The sequence below is a fragment of the Kogia breviceps genome, chromosome 6 (genome assembly GCF_026419965.1).
Source record: "Kogia breviceps isolate mKogBre1 chromosome 6, mKogBre1 haplotype 1, whole genome shotgun sequence".
Lineage (NCBI taxonomy): Eukaryota > Metazoa > Chordata > Mammalia > Artiodactyla > Physeteridae > Kogia > Kogia breviceps.
In genome coordinates, this window is record NC_081315.1 from 13,622,829 (window position 1) to 13,647,413 (window position 24,585).

The 24,585-nt window shown below is 37.8% G+C and overlaps 1 protein-coding gene across 7 annotated transcripts in view; it reads left to right on the forward strand.

Annotated features, from left to right (window-relative positions):
• LOC131758453 (PDZ and LIM domain protein 5-like) overlaps window positions 1-24,585 on the forward strand; it is a 126,711-nt gene that overhangs the window by 91,962 nt on the left and 10,164 nt on the right. For 3 of the 7 annotated variants that reach the window (XM_067035517.1, XM_067035518.1, XM_067035519.1), the window contains exons 4-5: window positions 20,623-20,665; window positions 22,572-22,990. In XM_067035517.1, coding sequence (XP_066891618.1) covers window positions 20,623-20,665; window positions 22,572-22,990 — 462 coding nt within the window. The remainder of the gene's footprint in view (window positions 1-20,622; window positions 20,666-22,571; window positions 22,991-24,585) is intronic. The other 4 variants (XM_067035521.1, XM_059066556.2, XM_059066557.2 and 1 more) reach the window with 2 other exon arrangements.

Here is a 24,585-nt window from a genome sequence, read left to right on the forward strand (position 1 = left end):
GAAATTACACTCTACCTGAACTATGAAGTCAGGGTCCTTATCAGAAGAATAAAATTAAATCGATATAGAAAGAACAAAGAGAAGGAGAAATGCCAAAAAAAAAAAAAAAGAATAGAAGCTTGAACTTTAAACATTGCCTATTTAAAAATTCAAATGGAAGAGCAAACACTCAAGAAGAGTTTAGAAAAATTTGAAGAACAAAGTGAGAGGATTGTCCTACAATATATCACAATATAAAGCCAAGGGCAGTGAGTGTGGAATCATTGCTATGAGGCTGCAGAATCATTGTAATGCTTCTGCTGGAAAAGATCATTCTCATCTCAGAGTTTTCTGGCTGATCTGTCTCTAGCTTAGTTAAATCCACAGGTTTCTTTCCTAGTGAAGCTATTTCATTTACGAATTAGCATTTATTTGGTGAATTTATTGTGCAACTTTCACGCCGCCATTCTGCCCAACGCTAAGGAGAGAAAAATTGGTAATCTGAGCGAAGGCTACTGCATTTACTGTTTATACAGGGCCCCGTAAACTGCTTGTACTAAAACAGGATCCTAGTGAATTTATGAGTGTGCAGTAAATCAAGGGGCATCCCTTAGATCCTCCAAAGTCAAGGCCGTGAAACTTTATTGAAGTTAAAAAGCTCGAGGCAGATTACTGGGTTCCATCCCAGAGCCTGATTCTAGAGTGAAGTCTCTCTCACTCCACAGCCCATGTATTTACTGGCCCTTACTGCTTGTTTATTTCATCTCCCCCGGTAAATGGTAAGATCCTTGAAGGAAGGATTCATTTCTTATTCTGCTCTGTGATATCTCCTCAAACCTATAACAGAGTCCTAATGCGCAAGAGATGTTAAAACATGCGTACACATGAGGAATTAAATCCAGGTAACATAGTGGTTTACCTAACCAGCCGCTCTGGCCAGTATATGACCCATAAAGGATAAACAAAACAACTGAGGTCAGCTCAGAAGGAAAAGTCTTTTGGTGCAGCTGAATATAAATTGTTCTCTAAGAGGAAATGGAGGAGTGGAAGAAGCTTCCTTTCTTTTTGCTTTAGGAAATGATGTCCATTCGCTGAAGGACTGATTGACTTTTTGACTCTTTATGAACTGATTATTTCTTATATGATAAATAGGCAAAGATATTGTATAGTAAAGTTCACTTAAATACGGTAGGATTTTGGACTCTGCCTAATGATTTTAAAGCTTGCTTAATCAATTCTCGGAAGCTACCTATTGGCTAACAAGAGTGTGCTCCTCTAGCTGAGATGATGTGGACATAGATGTGTGGTTGACTGCTGTTGGAAAATGCATACTTTGCTGATTCTTTTTTATGTATCATCGCAGTTAACTATTTTCAGATATGAGGAGCTCAGTCTCCTTTATAAGTCATATATTCCATTTAGTGGCAACTGTTTCTTGACAGTGTAACATATACTCTAGTATAATTTAAAAATATCCTCAAGTTGTCAGGTTGAGTGACTGAGAGATTTGTTTAAAGAAATGTGGGCAACAGGGCTTCCCTGGTGGCGCAGTGGTTGAGAAAATCCGCCTGCCGATGCAGGGGACACGGGTTCGTGCCCCGGTCCGGGAGGATCCCACGTGCCGCGGAGCGGCTGGGCCCGTGAGCCATGGCCGCTGAGCCTGCGCGTCCGGAGCCTGTGCTCCGCAACGGGAGAGGCCACAGCAGTGAGAGGCCCATGTACAGAAAACAAACAAACAAACAAAAAAATACAAGAAAAAAAAAAAAAAAGAAACGTGGGCAACATTCTTGTGGTTGGAAAAAAGAGGGAGAAAATGAAATTATTGTTCAAAAGATGTTTTTAAACTCATATCATGAAGTGGATTATATCTGAGATTTTGGATCTGTTTTTAAAATAAAAATGAGAACAGACTAAATGCTAACTGTAAATATGGGGTTGGCCAAACATTTTGTTCGGGTTTTCTGTGATATCTTATGGAAAACCCAAATGAACTTTTTGGCCAACCCAGTGTCTTCTAAATAGGAGTTAAGTAAAGAGACAGTATTAAAATTAATGTCTGATTATGCATTCTATGACTTTAGTAGAGCATTTGTTGACTAAGTGAATGAAAATAAGGTATAAAAATCTCTTAATATATAGCAAAGTTTACTATAGGTAAAGATCTCATTTTAATGTATACTAGTATTATGTAAGTCAGAATAAGAAACTTTCCCTAAGCAAAAAAATATAAGAAAGAACACAGAGAAGGAAAAGATTTTGTCCCTCAGATTTTGCTTCATAAAATAATGGTATTTGAAATTGGCTAAAAAAGGACTGATCTAGTTTCATATAGTGGCAGTTGGAAAAAAGGCCCATCAGAGAAACATTAGGCCCATCTGTGACATGGTCATAGAGCCTGGAAAGGGCAAGGCAGGGTTGGGTAACTTTAGGTGGTCTGGTTTGATTAGTCCTTCTGGAGCAGGAGGGGAGTGGCTAGAAATGTAGTGAAGTTGTGTGTTGGTAGATATGGGTCTCCATTGTTTTGCTTTGTTTTTCAGTAAATCTATAATTTTCTTATATGATATTTGAAATTATTAGGCATAAATTCTCTTTATATATATCCCTAATGTTTCTACCTTACTTTATATTTTGAATCACCAAATGTACTTCTTAAAAGTTAGCTTTATTTCTATCAAAATGTTTGATGCAAATAGTATAAGAAATTAAAAGCTTTATATACAAAGAAAGCTCCTCAGCAGTCCCTTCTTTGCACCTCCACTTACCTGGTCTCTTCTATCAGAGGCAACCAATTATTTCTCCTGGTATTTACCTTTGTATTTCTAAATAATAACCATCTGCTAACTTTAAACTATAAGTTTTTTTTAACTGTAAATTTGTCAAAAGTTATTTCTCCTTAGGAGATATTATAGAATCATGGCCTAGTAGAATTGAATACTAATGTGAAGAATGCTTCTGCTTTTAACTTTTATCTTTCGTATATAAACTTTTTCATTTGAATCTTTCATTTCAGACATTGGTCAAGTGCCAGAGTAGTGAGACATACTGCTTATACTGAATTTGCCTATGAAAGTACCATATGATGATTTTAATGTTAAGTAGATTTATTTTATAAATACATGGAAATGCCATACATATTCTAGGCTATTTTTTTGTTCACTACAAGTTAAGGTATAGTGCTAAATAATTTACATATATTACATCATTTAATCCTCAGAATAACCCAGTGAGGTAAGTAGTAACCTTTTTTACAGATGAGGAAACAAATTTAGAGAAGTCAATTAACTTGGACTCACTTACTGTTGTGAAGATATCAACAGTAAGTCTTGCTTGGCTCCAAATAAAATTCTTGCTTTTCATTTTCTTGATATTATGCCCTCGTCTTGTAATGGTGAGGTAGATGAGTAGGAAATATTATACCCACTTCTCAAATGAGAAAGCTGAAGCAAAGACAAGACTAAGATTTCAAGTATAATGTAAAAGGCAATGAAATAGTAATCAGCCTATGCTTTCTGAACTTGACTTTTCCTGTCTCTGTATAAGGGGATTCATCTGTATCAAACTGTGCTACAGTGGTGGTACCAGGAGGCCAGTGGAGTGCATTCTGAATTTTCTGCTTATATTTTCAGTTCAACTAGAGAAGCTGTACTTTTAAAATTTGTTTTGGACCTTGAAACACATGTAAGCATAATGAAGGATGTTCCTAACCTAGCTTGGAAATAAAAATTTGGACTTTCAGGTTTGATTTGCTACTTTACTTTTATTCTAGGTGAGATCATAAGTAAATCAGTTCTCTATTATATTTTTCTATAAAATGACCTGTCATGGCCTTTTTTTGGATAGTAAAAATTTTAATGAGAATTAATTTATACTTAAGTGGATATTGAGCTTGATGAGTGTTTTTAATAACATGTGTTGGATTTCCTATCCAAGTAGTTATGATGATTTTTTTTTTTTTGTCTAAAGCATTTCATATATAGCAATGATATTGAGTCTGTATATAGATATCCATGCTCCGTATTTTTGGTGAACTAAAGAAAATAAATTTATATTATAGAATGAGAACTTTTGATTAGACTAGTAGGAAATTGTGATAATTTGACATTGACTAAGTTATTATTGTCTGTCTATCAGGCAGCCTGAAAAAATAAAGATTTCATTATGATTTTGATGTTGATATTAAGGAAGGTCAGTCTAGATGACCAGTTAAGATCTGTGTGAGTCTTTGATGTCTCAAGCCTTTTCTGAGAATTTTGTCAAGTTTCAGAAATTGGCCTAGTTTTCTGAATATCCAACTTTATCAAACATAGGCTATACAAATATCTAAGATACAGCAAATATTATTGGTTATTCTGAAATGAAAAATTGTAATGATCTCAACTGGACCTTCTGTCTAGTGCTATTTTTACAAGTCTGCTGTACCTCAACAAACGTTCCTACTAAATAACTGATTTCTTACAGTCATACACATCAATAGTCCAGCGCATTTAGCTGCTAGTCTCTTTTTTCAGAACTAACGTAAGACACAGAATTCAACCAGAGCACAGAGAGCCGTGCCACGTTTTGTTTCGTAGGAGCACCAAAGCGTAAGCATATGCCAGTGTTTGCTTTGGGGTAGGTTTCCCTAGAAAACAGGAGATCAGTGAGGAGCTAAATTGCAATTTTATGTGACAGACAGCTCAAAGGAAGGCCATGTGTGAAAGCAGCCAAACCCTTAGATGTTGTGCATGTCAAAATGGGAACAAAAGTTATAATGCAAGTTTAATTTCCTTAACTATGTATCCCAACATTAATTGAGGTCTGCAGCTTATCCACAGCCTTGGGTGTGGCCCGTGAACACAGCCGCTAACTCTGATCTGTAACTTTTATGTATTTTTTTGCCATGTATCACTGGGCCTTTGGGTTGTAACCATTGATGCAAATGAAAATGAAGGAAACGTAACATACATAGTTTTGGCTTTGGTGTTTGTGTCACCAGAATTTGTTTTGTTCATAGAACTTGGAAGCACTTTTGGAGAAAGTTTAATATGCTGGATTTCTTTGTGGGGATTGGAAACAGAGCTTGTTCTCTGGCCAGTCTGTGATAATTTCTTATCTATGCAAACTCCATTGCTAATCACTGTGACGGTTTCAGAGGCACCCAAGGCCCGCACTGTCCCCCATACATGACTTCTTCGCGCAGGTGCACACAACTGCCTGCTTTGGTGAGCCTAGGTGTTGTCCTTGTGCCTTGGATTCAGGGAAGTGCCTGAAGGGAATTCAGAAAAGGAGAGTCATGGACCTCGCCTTTCTCCTCCATCTAACTTTTCAGAAACAAATGTAGCCAGCACCAAGTCCTGCATTGTTGCTAGGTGACAGAACTGTTTAGAAAACCAGTTCTGGGAGTTTAAGGGTGATTCTGTATCTTCTGGATGATTTGTAACTGAGTTATTTCTGCCATTTCCCATTGCCGCCAAACCTCCCCCAGTTACTTTCCCATGATTACGGTAGCCAAGAGCTGACGTTTTCTGAAACGGGACCTGTGAAGAGGCTTTCACAAAACTATATTGTGTTTCATGTTAGACTCTTCTCTTCTCTTACAACAGCCTAGAGCCTGAAAGATTATAATCGCCATTTATGTTCAGCCTTCATGTCATGGAGAATGATAAATATCATGGCTGACACTATAACGGTGTATATTTATGTGGCAAGCACTCTTCTGAGCACCTTACGTTTTTCCTTTTGATTTCACAGTGGCCCCTATAAGACGGATGAGTGATGGATTAATATCGTTATTATTCTTACCTTACCTGTGAAGGAACTAAGAGAGAACGCCCGAGGAACTTTTGTTCTAGGTTGAACAACTAGTGAGCGGAGGAACTAGTGTTCCTTGAAAACTGGGGTTGCCTCTTGGTGGGTGTCGCGCCCAAAGACCCAGCCCAGCCAGAGATCAGGAGGAGCACTTGTCACTTGCAGCCAGTAAGGAGAACGCTGGGGACCCTTCCCACAGCAGTGTCTCCCGAACAGCAAACTCGGAGACCCTTTCAGCTAAGGATACAGACATAGCCACGAAGGGGTTTTTTTTTGTTTGTTTGTTTTTTTTTTTTTTTTTTTTTTTTTTTTTTTTTTTTTTTTTTTTTTTTTGCAGTACGCGGGCCTCTCACGGTTGTGGCCTCTCCCGTTGCGGAGCACAGGCTCCGGACGCGCAGGCGCAGCGGCCATGGCTCACGGGCCCAGCCACTCCGCGGCACGTGGGATCCTCCCGGACCGGGGCACGAACCCGCGTCCCCTGCATCGGCAGGCGGATTCTCAACCACTGCGCCACCAGGGAGGCCCACGAAGGGGTTTAAATGGAGAAAAATTCAACGTAGAACTGGGGAAGCGGTTCACAGAGTGCCAGCTTCAGTGGATTGAAGTCACAAGGGTGGGAAAAGGTCAACGTCATTATTCCTTAGGTTCTGACCAGTCTGCGCTTTTGGCATCCTCCACCCGGGTGGGGGCCCTAGTGCCTGCAGAGCTCAAAGATATGGATCAGATGGCTATATGTATATCCCCTGAGGAGGAGCTACGACTCGGTTTTATCACTGAACCAGTGTTTTTTGACTGCTTTTCCTTTGCTTCCGCATTCCCTCAATTTCCTTAAGATCACTAATTACTGAGACCCTTCAAAGGCAAGCATTGTGGCCAGGCTTAGATCACAAAATGGCTTAGGCCAAGATGGCTTCTCTTATGTCAAAAACCACGTCTGGTTCTCTTTCTCTGGGGACTCCCTACACTACCTGCTGACACTAGGATTGGACTCGGAGAAATCTGCTTCTCAGCTCTGTGAGATACTGGACATTCTAGGGACTACGTTGCTCATCAAAGTGACCAGGCTAAGAATTTCTATTTTTAAAAAAAAAATATTTGTTTTATTTCTGGCTGCATCAGGTCTTAGTTGTGGCACATGGGATCTTCGTTGCGGCGTGCGGGCTCTTTGTTGCGGCATGTGGGCCCTCACGTTGTGGCGCATGGGCTCTTTAGATATGGCACGTGGGTTCTCTAGTTGTGACTCACGTGCTCAGTTGTCGCGGCATGCGGGCTTAGTTGCCCTGTGGCGTGTGGGATCTTAGTTCCCCGACCTGGGATTGAACCCGCGTCCCCTGCATTGGAAGGCGGATTCTTAACCACTGGACCACCGGGGAGGTCCCCAGCCAAAGAATTTTTTAAATTTACCTATGGTTTGCTTGTGTTTGAGGCCAGTATTAGTGTCGGGGTTATTTGCCAGTCTGTCCTGAGTCTCACACCTTGTCATATATACCTAAGGGAAATAAAAGAATTAGCTAATATGGACAGATTTTCAGAAGGAACAAGAACACTGTATAATACAAGCTGTGTTATAGAGGTGTTTGTGTTCCCCTGAGCTTGAAGGGACCTTGTGGCCAATTGGTCTTGTCTTCTATGAAAGAATCCCTGCGACAGTATTATAGGTCCTGTGTGAATATCACCACTGGACAGCCCATTCCATGTAGACATCTCTCATGGTCCGTGTTCAGCAAGAACATTGTAGAAAAGCAGCCAAAAGAGTTAAATATCAGAATAGTTATGGAAGAAAAGAAGCATTGTTATCTTGAAAGGAATCAGGAACTTTGGTGTCAGAGTTACATAAATGCATTTTCATTTATTCTAAAGAATTTTTTACGGATCACAGTATAGAGCACATTGTGTGTTTGTCTCTGAACTGGTTCTAATCTTTTGTGAGGTCTCGGGTCCTTCTGTGAATTTTTGAAAAGAGGAAGTAAATAAGACAAGAATCTCCTATTTCTGTTCTCTAGAGATGTTTTAGGGGATGCTTAGCACCAGCTTAAGGGAAAGATCACATTAGAGATTGTGTTTTTCTTTCACTAAAGAATCAAATACATTTCAGATTATTTGTCTTAAGAGTTAAGTATTAGTGTTTGGCTTCTCTGAATTTTTCACACATTTTAAAATAGGGAAAATGTTCATTATCCACTTCAGTTTTTAAGTACTTGCTGGAGGATGTCGTTGTTGGAACAATGGGTGTAGTAACCTATGGTCATCACTTCTGTTCTTCTCAGTAATTATCATTCTGTCAGAAGCAAATTTGGTGAGATGGAGCTTTAAGACATGTCCTAGCCAGAACTTTGTGTTAATTATTATTGTTGCTACATTTGTTTGTTTTGTGCCTTTAAGGATATTATTGAATGCAATATTTCTCACAAATTAAAACCAGCTTAATGTTGTTTTGTGAATGGGCTGCTTCAGTTCAGTGAGAAGTTTTGTGTGACCAGTGTCAGGCAGCCATCATGTTTACTATCCGACCCCTCAAGCTTCCAAGCCCTTCTGAGTTCTCTGCCCACGCCCTGCCCCCCAACTGAGGCTTACTATGCATTCAGTTTATGGAGTCAGGGCCAGCATTTGCCCTAACCCCCCCCTTTTTTTTTTGTTTTGTAAATAAAATGGACTAGAACAAAACATAATAATGGATCGCACATGGAAATATGTTTTTACTGGTTCAGATTTGTACCGCGTAGGTCATGATATAAAATATATCTCTGACGGTGTATTACGATGAACACTTTGAAAACAGTAGTCTACTTCGGTGCTACTCAGTTTGCAGCCCCTGAGGCCTGGTGCCAGTTTGAACTGTTTGTTCCTGGTCCACAGTGAGATAAGTACTGCAATGGAGAATAAGCATTGAGAAATTTTGGAGCAATTTGACATCGCCACAATTTTCAACCTTCGGATCAGTGGATTTGTCCCGTTGAAGGACGTAGACCAGTTTGGGTGTTGTTGAACGTGCATGATGGGTCACACAGGTTTTGAGTCGTGCATTGTTGAGTGGCACTGTTCTAGGGTCATTGTCTCATATATTAGATTCACACTGTGGTGGAGGGAATTAATTCTCTCAAGATAACGAGCATGCCTTGGGGTAAAATAGGCAGAATGTGTTTCTAATTTGCTAGTTTCAGATTTTCTTCCTGTAATGACAGAGGTATTAGAGACTATAATGTTTTATATTGTCTCTTTGTTTAAAAAAATAATATTTTGTTAACACTGGAAAGCTTTGGAATTCTAATACAGCTTAAATTTTACAACAAAATCCGTTGAATTACCAATCAGAAATATAAGTAATACTGTCATTTTATAAACAAATTTTTGTTTCTATAAACAGAAATAAAGTGTCTTAAATAAAAGAAACAGTTGAATGTATTTCAGCCCTTTCTGTGTGATAGTATAAATGTGAAGTTAATCACAAATAATATAAGGATTTTCTTAAATGAACAAATATATGAACACTTACTGGCTTTAAATTTTCTTTTTTCAGATTTAGATATTATTATATAGAATACTTCGAATTAATTTACTAAGATTCAGTGATGAGGATGATTCTACTTCTGAACTGATAAATGTGAAATTTACAGCTCATCTTAAAGTTATTAAACAAGGATAGACCTGGCTTATCTATGGCTAAAATAGCCACATTTGATCACTAATTTTTAAATTCCTAGACTCTGAGTACTCCAGATTTTTAAAAAACCTAAACCCACCCCCGAGTTATTTTTTAAGAGTTAAATAAATAAATGGAAAAACCTAAGTTTAGACTACAAAGAATGAAAAGTTTTCATTTCTGTGCTTTCCACAAGACAGCAGACTGACTTTGTTTTCCTAATAAGGCTGTGCTAAATGTTGGAATGCTTGTCCCCTTGAATTTTATTGAAATACCTAAAAATACCCACTTTACCAAAAAATTTTGCAATTGAATGTGCTTAGCCTAGACAAGAATAGAAAAAGATGTATCTGGAAAAAGTTAGTGCCAAAATTGTGCCTTCACTATTAGCATAGGACAGAGCATATAAAAATGAGCCTCAAAGAGCATTTTCTTACACTTTGGATGTTTGAAGGACAAATTCGATATTTTGCTATTTTCCATTTGTATTCTATTTGTCTTGATATATTGACGATTTGGGGCAAGTTTTAGTCCCTCTCTCTTCCCTGCCTTTTGTTAGTAAGTAGGCTTATACAGTTCAAACATATTTATGGGCTAATTTATTGGTCAACACTGTATTTAGATTTACTGTTTTTTAATTTGAGGTTTGGGTTTAACTTTCTTACAAGATGAAGTACTGTATTTAGAAATATGTGTCTGTCTCACTTAGAGGAGTGAAAGACAAAGACCGTATAGTAGCATGGAGTAGATTATGTGTCCTGGCCCCCAGTTAGCTTTCTGGCTTCATCTGTCACTGCTGTTTTTGCTTTTACTCCCATTCTAGCCCGTTGGCACATTCCTGCCTCTGAGACTTCACACTTGCTATTTGGTCTGCCTGGAATTCTCTTCTTCAGGTCTCTGCTCAGATTTCACATTATAGAGGCCTTCTCTGACTCCTTCATATAAAATAATGTATCCCTGCCCCCGTCTTGCTTTATTATACTCCATTACACTCATTACCATGTGACATTCTTTGCTCGTTTGTTTTGAATCTGCCTCTTCCAAGTAGCATGTAAGCACCTTCAAGTAGGGGTTTTGTCTATTATTCATGACCGTTGATGAACCTCCTACAGCAGAGCCTGCTCCGTTAGGGGCTCAATAAATATTTGTGGAATTAATTAACAAAGTTAATTAATTTAAGGAAAATATATAGCACAAGTATTGCCCTTGAACTTGAAGTGGCATTAGGTGTAACACATATTGGTCAGGAATGAGAAGTGCTTGGTTAAAATAATTTATGGTAATAGAGAAGCCCATACTAATTCTAATAGATCTGGAGGGTTAACAGGAGTTAGAGTCTGACCATAACATAAGGGTGTGTGTTTGTTTATAGAAGTATAGGCTGATTCAAAAAGAATTGAACCCTATGAAAATGTATTATTCAATGCCTAGGTATATATGAATGTATGTAGCTAAACCAAATTGAAAAGGAAGCATCATGGTTATCTCGGTAATCTTACGTGTGCGGTATACACCCCTGTATCACAGGGCACACATCAGATCGGCAGTCTTACTCATTGTGGGTTATTGGTAACATATCACCATCAATAGCTGTAACGGGGGCTACAACAGTCCTTTATCTTCTCAAGGTCGTCTGGAAGACGAGATATAAACATGAGGTTCTCGACACATACCCACAAGAAGATCTCACGATGTGGTATCTTGGGATCTGCATGGCCGTTAACTTCAGAAGCTGGCTGCTCTTTTGACCAGAACTAGTTTAGCACCATAGGTGATGTGCATTAAGGAACCTCCAGCCCCATCCTGCTGGAAAATGAAGTTATTAAAGAATTCCTCTTACTATGGGGAAAAAGATTCCTCTTCTCTGAAACAATGGACTTAAGGCGCTTGTTTCTTTGTTTTTGCATGTTTATAAACCTTTAACTGGGAATTTCCTGAAGTACTTAAACTCTTACTTATGTGTATATTGTTCATGCTGTAAAATGTGTACTTCCTATAGATCCGAGAATCAGGTAGGTAGATAGTTGTCCACATATATCCTCTCTCTCTCTCTCTCTCTATATATATATATATCTATATGTTAACTACATACGTACACATCTATGTATGTATTACCACGAGTAACTTCAGTTTTTACATGAATTAAACCAAAGTTGACATTCTATAAATAACATGATTGAAAAATGAATAGTTATTAGTTGATAGAAAATTAATAGTCATTCATTGTTTGAAAGCATTTCTAGATCTCTGAAGTTCTTTACCAAAGTTACTTTTACGATTTTCACTTTGATATTATTTCTAGAAGGCAGAGTGTTAGAGTTGCATTTAAAGCATCCGGAGGACTTGGGTTCAAATTTTGCCTCTGCCATTTTCAAATTCTAAGTTGTGGTCAAATTATGTAACCTATTTGAGCTTCTCCTTCCTGTAATTAAAATAAGCACAATACTACTTGCTCAGGAAGAAGAAATGAGATAATTTACAGAATGGCCCAAGTGAAATTATTGGCATTTGGTACGTACTCAATAAGTGATATTTTCTCCATAATTTCTAGTTGTTATTTCTGTTGTTTTCTCTTGAAACCTATCCTGGTAGATAATTTGGTTTGGTTATAACAATATATAATCAGAAACAGAATAATTTCCAGAACTCCAGGGTCGTATCTTCTACATAAGGGATAGAAAAGTAGTGTCTGTTGCTGCTTACTTTGTGTCAATCACAGTTAGGTGTGTTACATACATGACCTCATTCCATCCTCAAAACAGTTCTACAGGGGATGAATTACTGTCCTCATACTAACAAAGAAACTGTAGAGTAGCTGTTTTATTTTGTTGGTAACCTAGACTTGCAACCTTCATTAGCTATTTCTCCTGTTTCTCAAAATATTCCTCTATCAGGGAAGACCTTCATAAGAGAAACCCTGAATATGAAAGCTAGGAGGATCTCTGTCTCTTTAAGGCTCTAAGCTTTTCCTAAAAGGAAGGAAAAAATAAGTAGACAAACATCAGGGTGTGAGTCATACCTACTTATCTTTTATCCTACTCTTCAGTATCTGACTCTTACTGTGCATTGCTAGGTTTCTGGGAAAAGCCAATTATGCATATGGTTTGTTATTGATCCCCACTCTCTTAATGTGAATTGTAAACACATTTGTTGTTCAAGGGCATTTTAATAATGTCACGAAAGAACCAGAAAAATGTAGATGTATAAATGGAACTCCTAATTTTTCACAGGCAGATTATTTGCTTTGCAAATCTATTAGTTTCTTATTAATAATGACGTATTATGTTGATAGTACTATGTTGATAATTTTTTTTTCTCTACCAGATGAGTTGGAAGAGAAGATATATTAAATAGAATTGTCATCGTGCCCTAAGGAAGGTATAAACCTAGTAGGTTTTGAGAGACTGCAACTCTGTTATAGATTGCTCGTTTATATTAATCCTAAAAGTATTATAATCCCTGTCTGATATGAAATAAAGAATAGGGTTTTAGTGGGAAAGAAGGAAATTATACTTCTCAGCTTCTCTTACAGAATGTATGGCACATCCTTTTTAGTTTTTCTTTTAGAATTAAAAAAAAATTACATTGCTAACAGTTGCATTTATCATATGTAGAAGCAGAAGGTGAGAGAGGGTTTTAGTAGCGTTTATCATGTATTAGTAAAGGAACTGAGGTGCAGAGTTAAAAATAGTGCTTAAAATGTCATCCTTAATCCAATAATATTACACCTGTCCCCTTACCAAGCTTCAGTATCAGTGCCCTGTGGTGTGAATTTTATTTGAATGGGTGGTTTGGAAGTTTAGATGGATCATTTAACGGTACGTAGTATGAAAGTTGGAGGTAGAGGAGTTAAGAGGGATTGAAAGGTAGTGTCCTGCAACCACAGAAGGAATAATGGAAGCTCAACTCTCGTTTCTTTTTTTCTTTTTTTTGCGGTACGCGGGCCTCTCACCGCTGTGACCTCTCCCGTTGCGGAGCACAGGCTCCGGACGCGCAGGCTCAGCGGCCGTGGCTCACGGGCGCAGCCGCTCCGCGGCACGTGGGATCCTCCCGGACCGGGGCACGAACCCGCGTCCCCTGCATCGGCAGGCGGATTCTCAACCACTGCGCCATCAGGGAAGCCCAACTCTCGTTTCTTATGGCAATCAGTGTCTGAACAAATTGTAATCTGAGGTTTTCCATTATGCAAAATGGTTATGAGGTTTAGACTCCAAAAGAGCCATGGTCATGTAGGATATTTCCTAGAATGTTTGGTACGGTCAAAACCATAAAATAATCTAAACGAGGGGTTGGCGAACTATGACCTACAGGACAAATCTATCCCCCTTCCTGTATTTATAAATAAAGCTTTATTGGAACACAGTCATGCTCACTCGTATTTTGTCTGGATCGTCTTCCTAGCTATAATGGCAGAGCTGAGTAGTTGAATCTACATCCTGTGACCCACAAAGTCTAAAAGATTGACTGTCTGGCCCTTTGCAGTAAAGTTTGCCATTTCTTAACAACGGGGCATACAAAAATAGCCTCCTTGTATAAAACCCTTTATTGAAATGGTATTTTCACTCTAAAAGAATTTTGCTTATAAGTATGAATTATCCTGAACTTTGAAATTCCTTTTATGTAACCTTGAACACATCTAAAAAATTATATAATCTCTTCAACATTCTTTTTTATAGAAATAGTTTTATAAATACTAGTTAGAAAAATGCATTTTTTTCCCTTAAATGAGGCTGAGGTTATTGGGAGTGTGGACATGAGGCATGACAGACAAATGAAACTTTCTTCCCCAATAAAAATGTTCTTTTGGAAATAAACGTAGGGTAAAAAAACATTTCTTCTATCTAGAATCAAGTAGAATAATGGGAAATTTTGGATTTATCACTTTATAAAACTGCCTTACTTATTGACTTACTATCTGCCACCTCCATTAAAATGTAGATTTTGGGCAAGGACCTTCTTTGGCTTGTTTTTACCACCGTGTTCCCAAACGTGGAACAGTACTTCAACCATAGAACATAAAGTAGCATATCATGAGATGAAGAAATATTTGTTAATTTGTTGGCTTCTGCTAAGTGAGATGGATATATTAGAGGGAGGATAATGTAGAAATTGGCATTAAACTTTTTTAATAATGGGAAATATGTTATCATTTTAAGTTTAGCCTAATGCTCCCTTCTCTCCCCTCCCCGCCACCCCCTTTTTTTCCTCCTTGATAATACTGTAACCGTGTGGGTCAGGGAAGCTCAGTAGAAGTCCTTTCCTTCCTTCCTCACCCTCTCTCCCTCTGTGGCTTGATTTAGAACTGGTTGCTGAAAATTTCTTCTCAAGCCCCATCAACTCCTGTAACCACCTGAAAAGGATCTTTACAACAAAAGCCCTTTCCCTTACCTAGGGAGGTAATTATCAAGTGGTAACTGCCTGTTTCGGATTTCTCTGAGCCACACCCAATTTCAAGCCAAGCCCCAGCAGAGGGGGTCCTGGGTACTCAGATAGGCTCCAGCAGTTCCTTTGCTTCTCTCTTTTTACCTTCTTTCTCCCACTCTTCAAAGTCTCTCCAGCTTTGGGTTATTTCTTACTCTTTGGAGGAAAAAATATACTTTACTTAGTACCCATAGTAAAATAGAGAAAATGCAAAGAGAGAGAAAGAGAATGAGACTATGTATGAATGCATGTGTATGTGGTGAATATAATCGTCTATAAGTTAAAAGGTGTTATGCTGATATTAAGTACTATTTTGTACTTAATGTTTGTAGAAAAAATCATCTTTACATGTTCTCAAGTCATCTGGAAAAAAACCACTGATGCATTGCCATAAGTGATTTAAATGTTTAAGGTTTGAGTTTTTAGGAAAGCCGACTGACTAGAAGTACAATTAAATATAGGGAAATGGTTTAAAGAGACATCCTTCTACACACTTGAGTGCTCACTTTTTTCCCCTCTGGAGTTGCTTTGTTATTGCAAATTGACAACTTTGCAATTAAAGTGATTAATGATGTGCCCTAGTGTTTATGGGTCCTGAGGTCAGTGAGCCCAAAGATGGCCATGCTGTGGGAACCTTAGATAGAGCTCATCTCACGGAAGATGAACTAAAAATCCTCCTCTTTTCTGTATGATTGTTTATGAGTTAAGTGTATTAGACATGGTTGAAGGCTTCACCAAGACATAATGAGTAATGTGAGTAATCTTTATCAGTCCCGTTCTGTTGCATAATTCCTCATTCTTAAACACTAATGTGAACATTCATTGGCAACTTTTATTAGCTAAAAACGTATTACTTTATACAGCAGTATTAGAAAATTTATTGAGTGTTCGAGCAATGCAGTTTTTCATGATTCCTTTGAATCTAATCTTTAATAGATCTGTCGCTTATTTATGGTGTTCTTTTTCCTATGCATTATTCTATCCAGGGCACCACAATTCCAGTTTTGAATACAACGTTGTAATTTAGAACTCCTTTCAACTGTTCAGCCAGAAGTTCTGAAACTGGTTGTCATGCATCAGGGATTTTTATTTTGGATACTGCTCTCACAAAAGTCAATCAGCTTTCAAAATAGATGGCTCTAGCCACACTGACGGCTTTGTTCTTTGAATTCCATGAGCTGAGGATAGCACCAGGCCAGGGCACTAGTCTCCCGCCATCGGGGCTTACTCCCCGAACAGGGGTTTCGCACCAAGGGAGGAGAGAACAATAGGCAGGCTGTTGGACCCGTGGCACCGAGCCATTGCCAGGATCTCTTCTGGTTTGAAACACACCACACGGCACAAAAGTGACTTGTGTCGTTCGCTGGGGCTGAAAGGGAAATCTGTTATCCCGTTGTGTATTTCCCAGGATTTGAACAGAAAAACGTAGGAATCATTTTTAATAATTATACATCAGGTTTTAAAACTTTAAAGTCTTTATAAAATTATTTGCTTCTAAGTACTCTATCACATTTCTAAAGTAAAGGAGCAGATGCTCAATCTAATATTGTTCCAAAAAAAAAAAGAAAGGCAACTATAATGATTTTAATTTTGAGAACTAGCTTTCCTGATTCATATATTAGGATGTTCTCCTCAGGAAATATAGGAAATATATATTTCAGTTTGCTGAAGGAAATTAGATTTTCCTCGTTGAACATCGATTAAATTATGCTCAGAGACTTTGGGTATCTTATTTAACAAAGTTCATGAAAGCACCATCTCAGTAAGAGCGATATTCTGTAGAACAAAAGGTTTCCAGGATTTTGTGGACTGTAATGTTTCTCTTCCTTAATTGTAGCCACCTGGAGGAGACTTAAAACTTTTTAAGCTGACAGAGATTTACTCTCTTTACTGTTTCTTTAAAATAGCATTTTTCAGAGGGTTTTTCCCTTTCCTAACTCCAACCTTGAAAAAGGTTTCCTGAGCAAATGAATATTCTGAAAAGGAGTTCCATAAATGAGTATTCTAAACTCCAAATGAGTGTGGACCAGGATCCACAGTTTTTTCTTCCTGGGCATTTAAAAGCTTTGAGAAGTCCTGTGACTACGTGCTTGTGCTTATGCAACTTTAACTTCAGGTTTTCTAGATACCTTTGATATCAGAACCTTTGGTTTGTGGGGGTGGGGCGGGGTTGTGTTTTAGAAAGTAGTTTTCTGTGAAGCGTGCTTTGAGAAATAGTCTTACTTATTATAAAAAGTAGCACGTGTACAGTGCATAAAATATGGAAAACACACGAAAGAGAAGAAAACAAATATCATTCTTAGAGAGCTTCTGCTAAAATGTTGGTTTGTTTCCAACCACTTTTTTCCATGCATTGATCATGCTGAATATGCTATTTTATATTTTCCTTTTTTCACTTAATATCATTAAGTAAGTATGTTATCATGCAATTCAGAATTCTTTCTCAAAATGATTTTTAATCATTGCATAATGTTTCATCATTTGGTTTTATTACAGGTAACCATTTCCTCGTTGTATATTTAATTGGTTGTTTTCCTACTTTTCACTATTATGAGTTATACTGTAGGGAATGAGTATATTTTTACATAAAGTCTTTTTCCTCTTTTAGGTTATTTCCTTATGATAGACTCCCGGAAGTTGATTTAATAAGTCAAAGGGTGTGAGCTTTCTTCAAGCCTTTTATAAATAAATGCCAAGTTATTTTCCAAAAGAGCTCTAATAATATACAGTTCTTCCAGCGACAGAGTATTCTCACAAACGTTATGCATTAATATTTTTTAAAAAATCTTGACACTTTGAAAATAAAAGGTGTTGTATCTTTTTCTTTTGTTGTTTTGTGATAATTAGTAAAGTTGGATTTTTAAAAAGCTGGTGTGATTCCTGTTCATTATCCAGATTTCAATTGTCCTGTATTCTAAATTTCCCAAGCCACATGGTTTTAGTGTTGTAAGAATACGTAATCACACTTAAATATGAGATTTATGTACCCTACTGATCTTTTAAAATGTAAATAATGTATGTTATAGATTTGTATACGTATTTTATGTGTTAAAAATGCTTTTCCAAATATTTTTTATGTGGACCAGTTGACTTTTTCTGTTTATTCCAAAAAAGCAAAATAACACATTACAATGAAGGCCATTTTAAACAGGATTCAAAAATTACGTGTCTTAAACTGTGAGCTCCTATATATATTCAAACAGAGGTCAGACATATATCTGATTGGCATGTGATAGAGTAACTCTAAGGAACCTTCTAAGTTTTAATGATTCTATGACTCATTTGGTAGTTATTTAAATAGTTAAACCAGGACTAATTTTTATTTGCATCTAGTGTTCACTCTTTCATTTGACATTTAATTATAAGCCAGTCTTTTTTTTCCCTTTTTTCCACCTACGGAATGATGCTGCTTGTGTTTCTAACATGTAGTCGATTCAATCCTGGAATTTTGAGGACAGGTTGTCCTCAAAACTTCGTATTGCTTTTCTTATTTCATGTCATTGCACTTACGGGACTTTATCAGAAGGCAAGCAGGGCAGATATTCAAGATCCAGTTAAAAAGTTTTGTGTGAATTCCATATTTTAAGAAATATTTTTGTAGAACTTTCAATCCATAAAATATGTTAAGACTCATTATTCTATGCGTTCTCAACAAACGAACAGGTTGGACTCCAAAGTTAATGAAAACTAACCGTTCTGGGGCTTTTGTTGTTGTTGCTAACACTGTTTAAATAAGAGCTAACACCTAGAAAAAACTAAGGGGTTTGTTTTCATAGACATAGGATATGTGCGTTTTCTTCTGTTTGGAAACCTAGTAACTGTTAACATCCGTCTTTTGTATAAATTGTTTTTGTGTTGCTAGAAGAGCTCCATGTACCTTTAAGTGTCCAGATGAAAAATGAAAAGGAATATTGTCTTCTCTATCATGGCAAGCTTGCTTTTTTTTTTGGCTGCGTTGGGTCTTCGTTGATGTGCGGGCTTTCCTCTAGTTGTGGCGAGCAGGGGCTGCTCTTTGTTGCGGTGCACAGGCTTCTCATTGCGGTAGCTTCTCTTGTTGCGGAGCACGGGCTCTAGGCGCATGGGCTTCAGTAATTGTGGCATGTGGGCTCAGTAGTTATGGCTCCCGGGCTCTAAAGCACAGGCTCAGTAGTTGTGGTGCACGGGCTTAGTTGCTCCGCGGCGTGTGGGATCTTCCCAGACCAGGGCTCGAATTCATGTCCCCTGCATTGGCAGGCGGATTCTTAACTACTGTGCCACCAGGGAAGTCCCATGGCAAACTTTCAATCATGGCTTGGGTGGTTTTAATGAGTAGATCCCTTGTGATTCACATCTTATTGTGAAATTTCAATGAAAGGAAGATTCCACTGTTCTGTACTTGAACTTGTTTCCTTTGCTTGTTATAATAACCCTATAAGCTAAAAGAGAAATTGTCTGATTGAGAGCACAGTGGAAAGTTGTACAACTGCAGAGGGTAATTCTACATGGCACTAACCAAATGTTAGCATCCACTGTGGTCTCTCATTAGGTTAGCCAATTATTCAGTCTGTTCCAGCCCTGGCTAACCAAATTAGTTGTTATTGGAAAATTCAGTTGCTGCTAAAAATGTTGATCAGAGTTCATTACTAGGTTATGATCATGGAGACCAAATATCCTATGTTAGCTTCTCTGTAAGTAAAATGATCTCATGGTTTGCAGCTTAAAATTAGCACTTATTATTTACCTACTATGGTTACATTTCTTGAATTCTGCACTTGCTGTCTCATCCTCAGGCTTATGTATTGTAAGAGGAGTCACACTGCTTCTGACATTATTAAACATAACACGTACCTTAATTCTGGGAAAATAGCCTTAAATCATTAGAAGCTCTCCAATCATTTAGTTACTGTCCTTGACTACAGCCAGTGTATTGTAATATATAAGGACCGTTGGCCTTAGTGCCACACTAGAAGTAATTTACTTTAATTTTGGAGTTCCTCATGTGAAGAATGGGGATAATGATAGTTGCTACTTTGGTTATTTGTCATGATTATATGACATACTCACTCCAAATCAATTATCGTTATTATTAGTCCATGATAACCAAAGGGACAGTAATAATACAAAAAAGCATAGATTAAGAATAATATATTTGAATATGAGAATAGTTCCGTGCATGGATTTTTGTCCTTCTTCCCTGTTCTCTCCTTTCTACACTCATTACTGATGACCTATTACATGCCAGGTGCAGTGCTGATATAGACACAAGTGGGGCGTGGTCATTGCATTCACTGAAATTAAAGAATATAAATACAAAATTAATATGCATTCAGTGACCCAGTTCAACCAGAATGTATTCAGTATCTTCACAAAAAGATCCCATGTCCTCTGGGCATATTCACGGATGATAGGAGAAAAGGCAGATACTGTTGGAGATAGAGATGCAGATTATTTGTTTCAGGAAGCCATGCAAGGATCAGAAAGTCATGTTTATTTTACGTTACCCTTTTCCGTAGGGAATAGCCTTCATTCAAAGGTCAAACATGGATGCGTTAGCAAACAGGATTGGTTTGTCTTTCCTCATTTGAGTGGGTAGAGTGGGTATTCATACACTAATGAATACCCAGTGTATGAGGTATTGGATCTTACGGCATTTGAGCTGCATGACCTAATTAGTAGATTGTGAATAGTAAACCATAAATTATGAAACTGTAAATTCTGATGATTTACTATATTGAGGTATATAATAATAAAAATTCCATTAGTAAGAAGTCTGCAAAAATTCATGGTTTTTTCCTTTTTCTTTTTTTTTTCCTCAGAGCATCTGCTACACCCAAGCCTGAGCCGGTTCCTGTTCAAAAGGTGTGTTTCTAATCTAGCATCACTAGGGCATTTGACTGTCCCTCCTGAACCACTGTAACTTCCGTTCCTGTCTCCGGTCATACTGACAATTTATAGTTTCGATGCAGTTCTCCGCACAGTTCTTTTTCTTTAAAGATGACGAGGGAAAGTGGAAATCAACACATACAGAATTATCATCTGTAATTATTCCTCATCATTTAAACATTATTTCCAATGTCATATATTATCAATAACTCATATCCAGATTTCTTACCTTCACTTTTAATTTGCCTATCTCTATTCACATAATCTAAAAAGATGAATATCACAATAAGTCTTTAACAACATTTTATTAGTAATATTGATGAGTTTTTAAATTACATTTTCAGAGTATTCTTGGATTAGGTTATTGGCAAGTACCCTTTTTTTCTCATATATATCCTGAAATTGTCCCAAGCCATTATTCATACAATCTGGTTTTGTGCTTTTGGGGGTTTTCTCCTTAATTTTACTTGTGCCTTTCCATTGAATTTATTTATATTGATTCCCAGAGGCATGAAGCTACTTTACCCCCCTCAGTTAGCTTTATTATTTCTGTAACATTAAGTTAGATGACTTTTTTTTTCCTTCAAATTAAACATAATAGAGCCACCATTGCATGCTTTTTAAGGAATTTTGATTGTTTTTCTTTGGGGATGGTAGGGACTTATTCTTGAATGTCATAGAAGCTTAAGCTGTTGTTTTTTGTTTTTTGTTTTTAACTTCATACTTACTCTGGGATAGGGGTTTGCAAACACAAATTCTCTTAATTTGAGGAGGAACTGATCTTTCTTAGTTGTTTTTTTTCTTTGACTGATGGCAGTGAAGAAACATCTAAGATCTTTTTTTCCCCTCATGTAACTATTAAATATTAAATATTTATTTTAGAAAAGGGAAGAAATTTATTCCATCTTTACTGATGTCTCACAACATTCCAGAGAGAGAAGCAACAGGTGGATTACAGGAAAGGGAAAGGATTGATTTTGTTTTGTTGATTTGTTTGCTTTTTTTGTTGAGTTTTTTTTTTTTTTTTTTTTTGTGGTACGCGGGCCTCTCACCGTTGTGGCCTCTCCCGTTGCGCGGAGCACAGGCTCCGGACGCGCAGGCTCAGCGGCCATGGCTCATGGGCCCAGCATGGCTCATGGGCCCAGCATGGCTCACGGGCCCAGCCGCTCCGCGGCATGTGGGATCTTCCCGGACCAGGGCACGAACCCGTGTCCCCTGCATAGGCAGGCGGATTCTCAACCACTGCGCCACCAGGGAAGCCCTGTTGAGTTTTTTTTTTAAGGAGCAATTTCTTGATTCAAAATAATTAGAATGTGCACATTTCTGAGTCAGATGAAAATGAACATTTCTTCGGTGGTTTTGTTTTGTTTTGTTTTTCATTGAAGAGCTAGAAATGTGCTGCTGCTTCTGCATGAATCAAATAATTGTACTCTGGAGAGTAATTAAACATGTTTGAAAGATGGAATTATAATTGAGACTCCAGATATTTTAAAATAAATATTTTGGTTAGTGATGTTTTGTTTACTGTGGGGTATTTAGAAAAGTTTCCTTTGGAATATGTCTGAATTGGCACTTATTTTGGCCTTTAGGCTTTTTGATAACTTTCCTAATCTATTTCCTAAATATTTGGAACTCCTTTCATTTTTATTAAAAAAAATATATATCCACTCAGTATGTGCACCCGTGTTATGCATGTTGGGACCAGTGGGCATGCAAAGTGTGTTATATCAGCTCATTGTTTTCATCTGAAAACGTGTGACGTTTGGCCTGCTAACAGGATTGTGTTTGTCTTTTTACAAACTAGCTGTGTGTTCTTTTCAGTGGATCTGTTTTGCATGTCTTTGGCCTGTTTCTGTGTATGTTTATTTTTTATTTTACATAGGGAGAACCTAAAGAAGTAGTTAAACCTGTGCCCATTCCATCTCCTGCTGTGTCCAAAGTCACTTCCACAACCAACATGGCCTACAATAAGGCACCACGACCCTTTGGTTCTGTGTCTTCACCAAAAGTCACATCCATCCCATCACCATCGTCCGCCTTCACCCCAGCCCACGCGACCACCTCATCACACGCTTCCCCTGCACCCGGGGCCGCTGGCCCTCCTCCCCCACTCGCTGCGTCTGGACCGCATGCTAATGCCAGTCTTAGCGCTGACCGGCGGTCATCTGCACTGAGCGCTGGTAAACCTGCAGTTAATGTCCCACGGCAGCCCACAGTCACCAGCATGTGTGCCGAGACTGCCCAGGAGCTAGCGGAGGGACAGAGAAGAGGATCCCAGGGTGACAGTAAACAGCAAAATGGGTAGGTGGCCGAGGGTGCTTTCTCCTCTTACCAAAACTCTTCTTTCAGGCAATTTCCAAGCAAAACTTAATCTCCATCCCCCCCCCAAATCAGCTGTTCTTTGAAGGAAGGGAGATGAAGTTGCATTTGCTTCATTAACATGTAGCGTTATGTTACATACGATACAGCACTTTCTGCAAGGCGATTATACGTTAATCCAGACCGAATTATGCATTTTGACCTGTTATGAACCACGTAACAGACTCTGTAACTCTCTTTCTCCAAGTCCGGGCGCAACGTGGAGCAGCTGGCCCTTATAATGCAAGGCAAACCTTGAATCTTTCTTCCTCAATTTTCCCATCCTTTTATGAGCCACCAAAAGTTGAAACAGAGTGGTTGCAGTTGTGTCAGCTTATGTATCTCACGCTAAAGAGAGAGGAAATGAGAAGTCTGTAAGAAACTTTTTTTCTAGGAAGTAGTTTTAAGACAGAAAACAAATTTAGTTTTGACTCACGTCTATGTATGATGCATTAGCTTAGGTCAGCTAGCTAAGCAACATTCTTTTCAGATAAACATGCTGGAATTTAGTCTTTAAAATCAAACACTAATGAGAGGACAGTACCATTAAAGGATGCTTAAAAAATATCAGAAGCAAATTAGAGGATATTTCACTGTAAAAATTTTTCTAAAATTTAAAGCAGTGGACACTCAATATATAATGTTAGCAGAATTTTTTGAAAATCCATTCCTTATAATTTTCCCCTCTTTATGGTACAGATTTTTTAAAAACTGGATGAAGTCTATTTCCAGCAGCCTCCATTTATAGACGGTTATTTTATCCTTTTTGGAATCCAGTGACCGTACTTTAAGCCAAAGTCATTTTTGTAAAATCATTTTGATCAGATTTATTGTGACAAAAGTGTCTTTTAAAAGGAAAACAAAAGGAAATAATCTGCATGCGTGATTGTTTTTACCAATGCTGGTTCCCAGGAAAATATAATTAAAATAATTGTGTAGATAGGTCCTTTCTGAGATAATCCCTTCTGAATGTTAATTCATGTAATGAAGGGGCTGTGCTTTCACAGCACTGCTGCCATGGCAACTTGGGGGCTTTGAAAAAGAAGGTGGCAGGGTTCCAGGCTGTTGTGGAGAGGAAGGGGCAGGTCTGGAAGGACAGCTACTGGGCCCTACATGTGGTTTTGTGGTGGTGGATGGCTTTTGAAAGTTTCGATGTATAAATTGAGGAAAACTGGTATCCTAAGTTATCTTTTCTTTCATGTGAGGAAGAGAAGTAGTATGTAGTGTTGAGGTGCGTTTGGTTATATATATATTTTTTGTTATGTCTTTTTTAAGACAATAGACTTTAGAGTAATCAAAGGAGTACCTTGAAAAAACAGTTGCTGCCTGTCAAATGCTAGCCCCACAGAAAACTAAAAGCAGAAGTTTATTATGTTTGTTAAATTCCAGGCTCAGTAGAAAAAAGTCCTTTGAAGAAAGTATTTGAGTTAAAATCTTTTCTCCTTGCTAACATTTCTTGAAATTTTATAAGAAAGCCTTCTTAATGGAAACTTGTAGAGATAAAAGCAAATTGAGGTTATGGAAAGGTACTACATTGA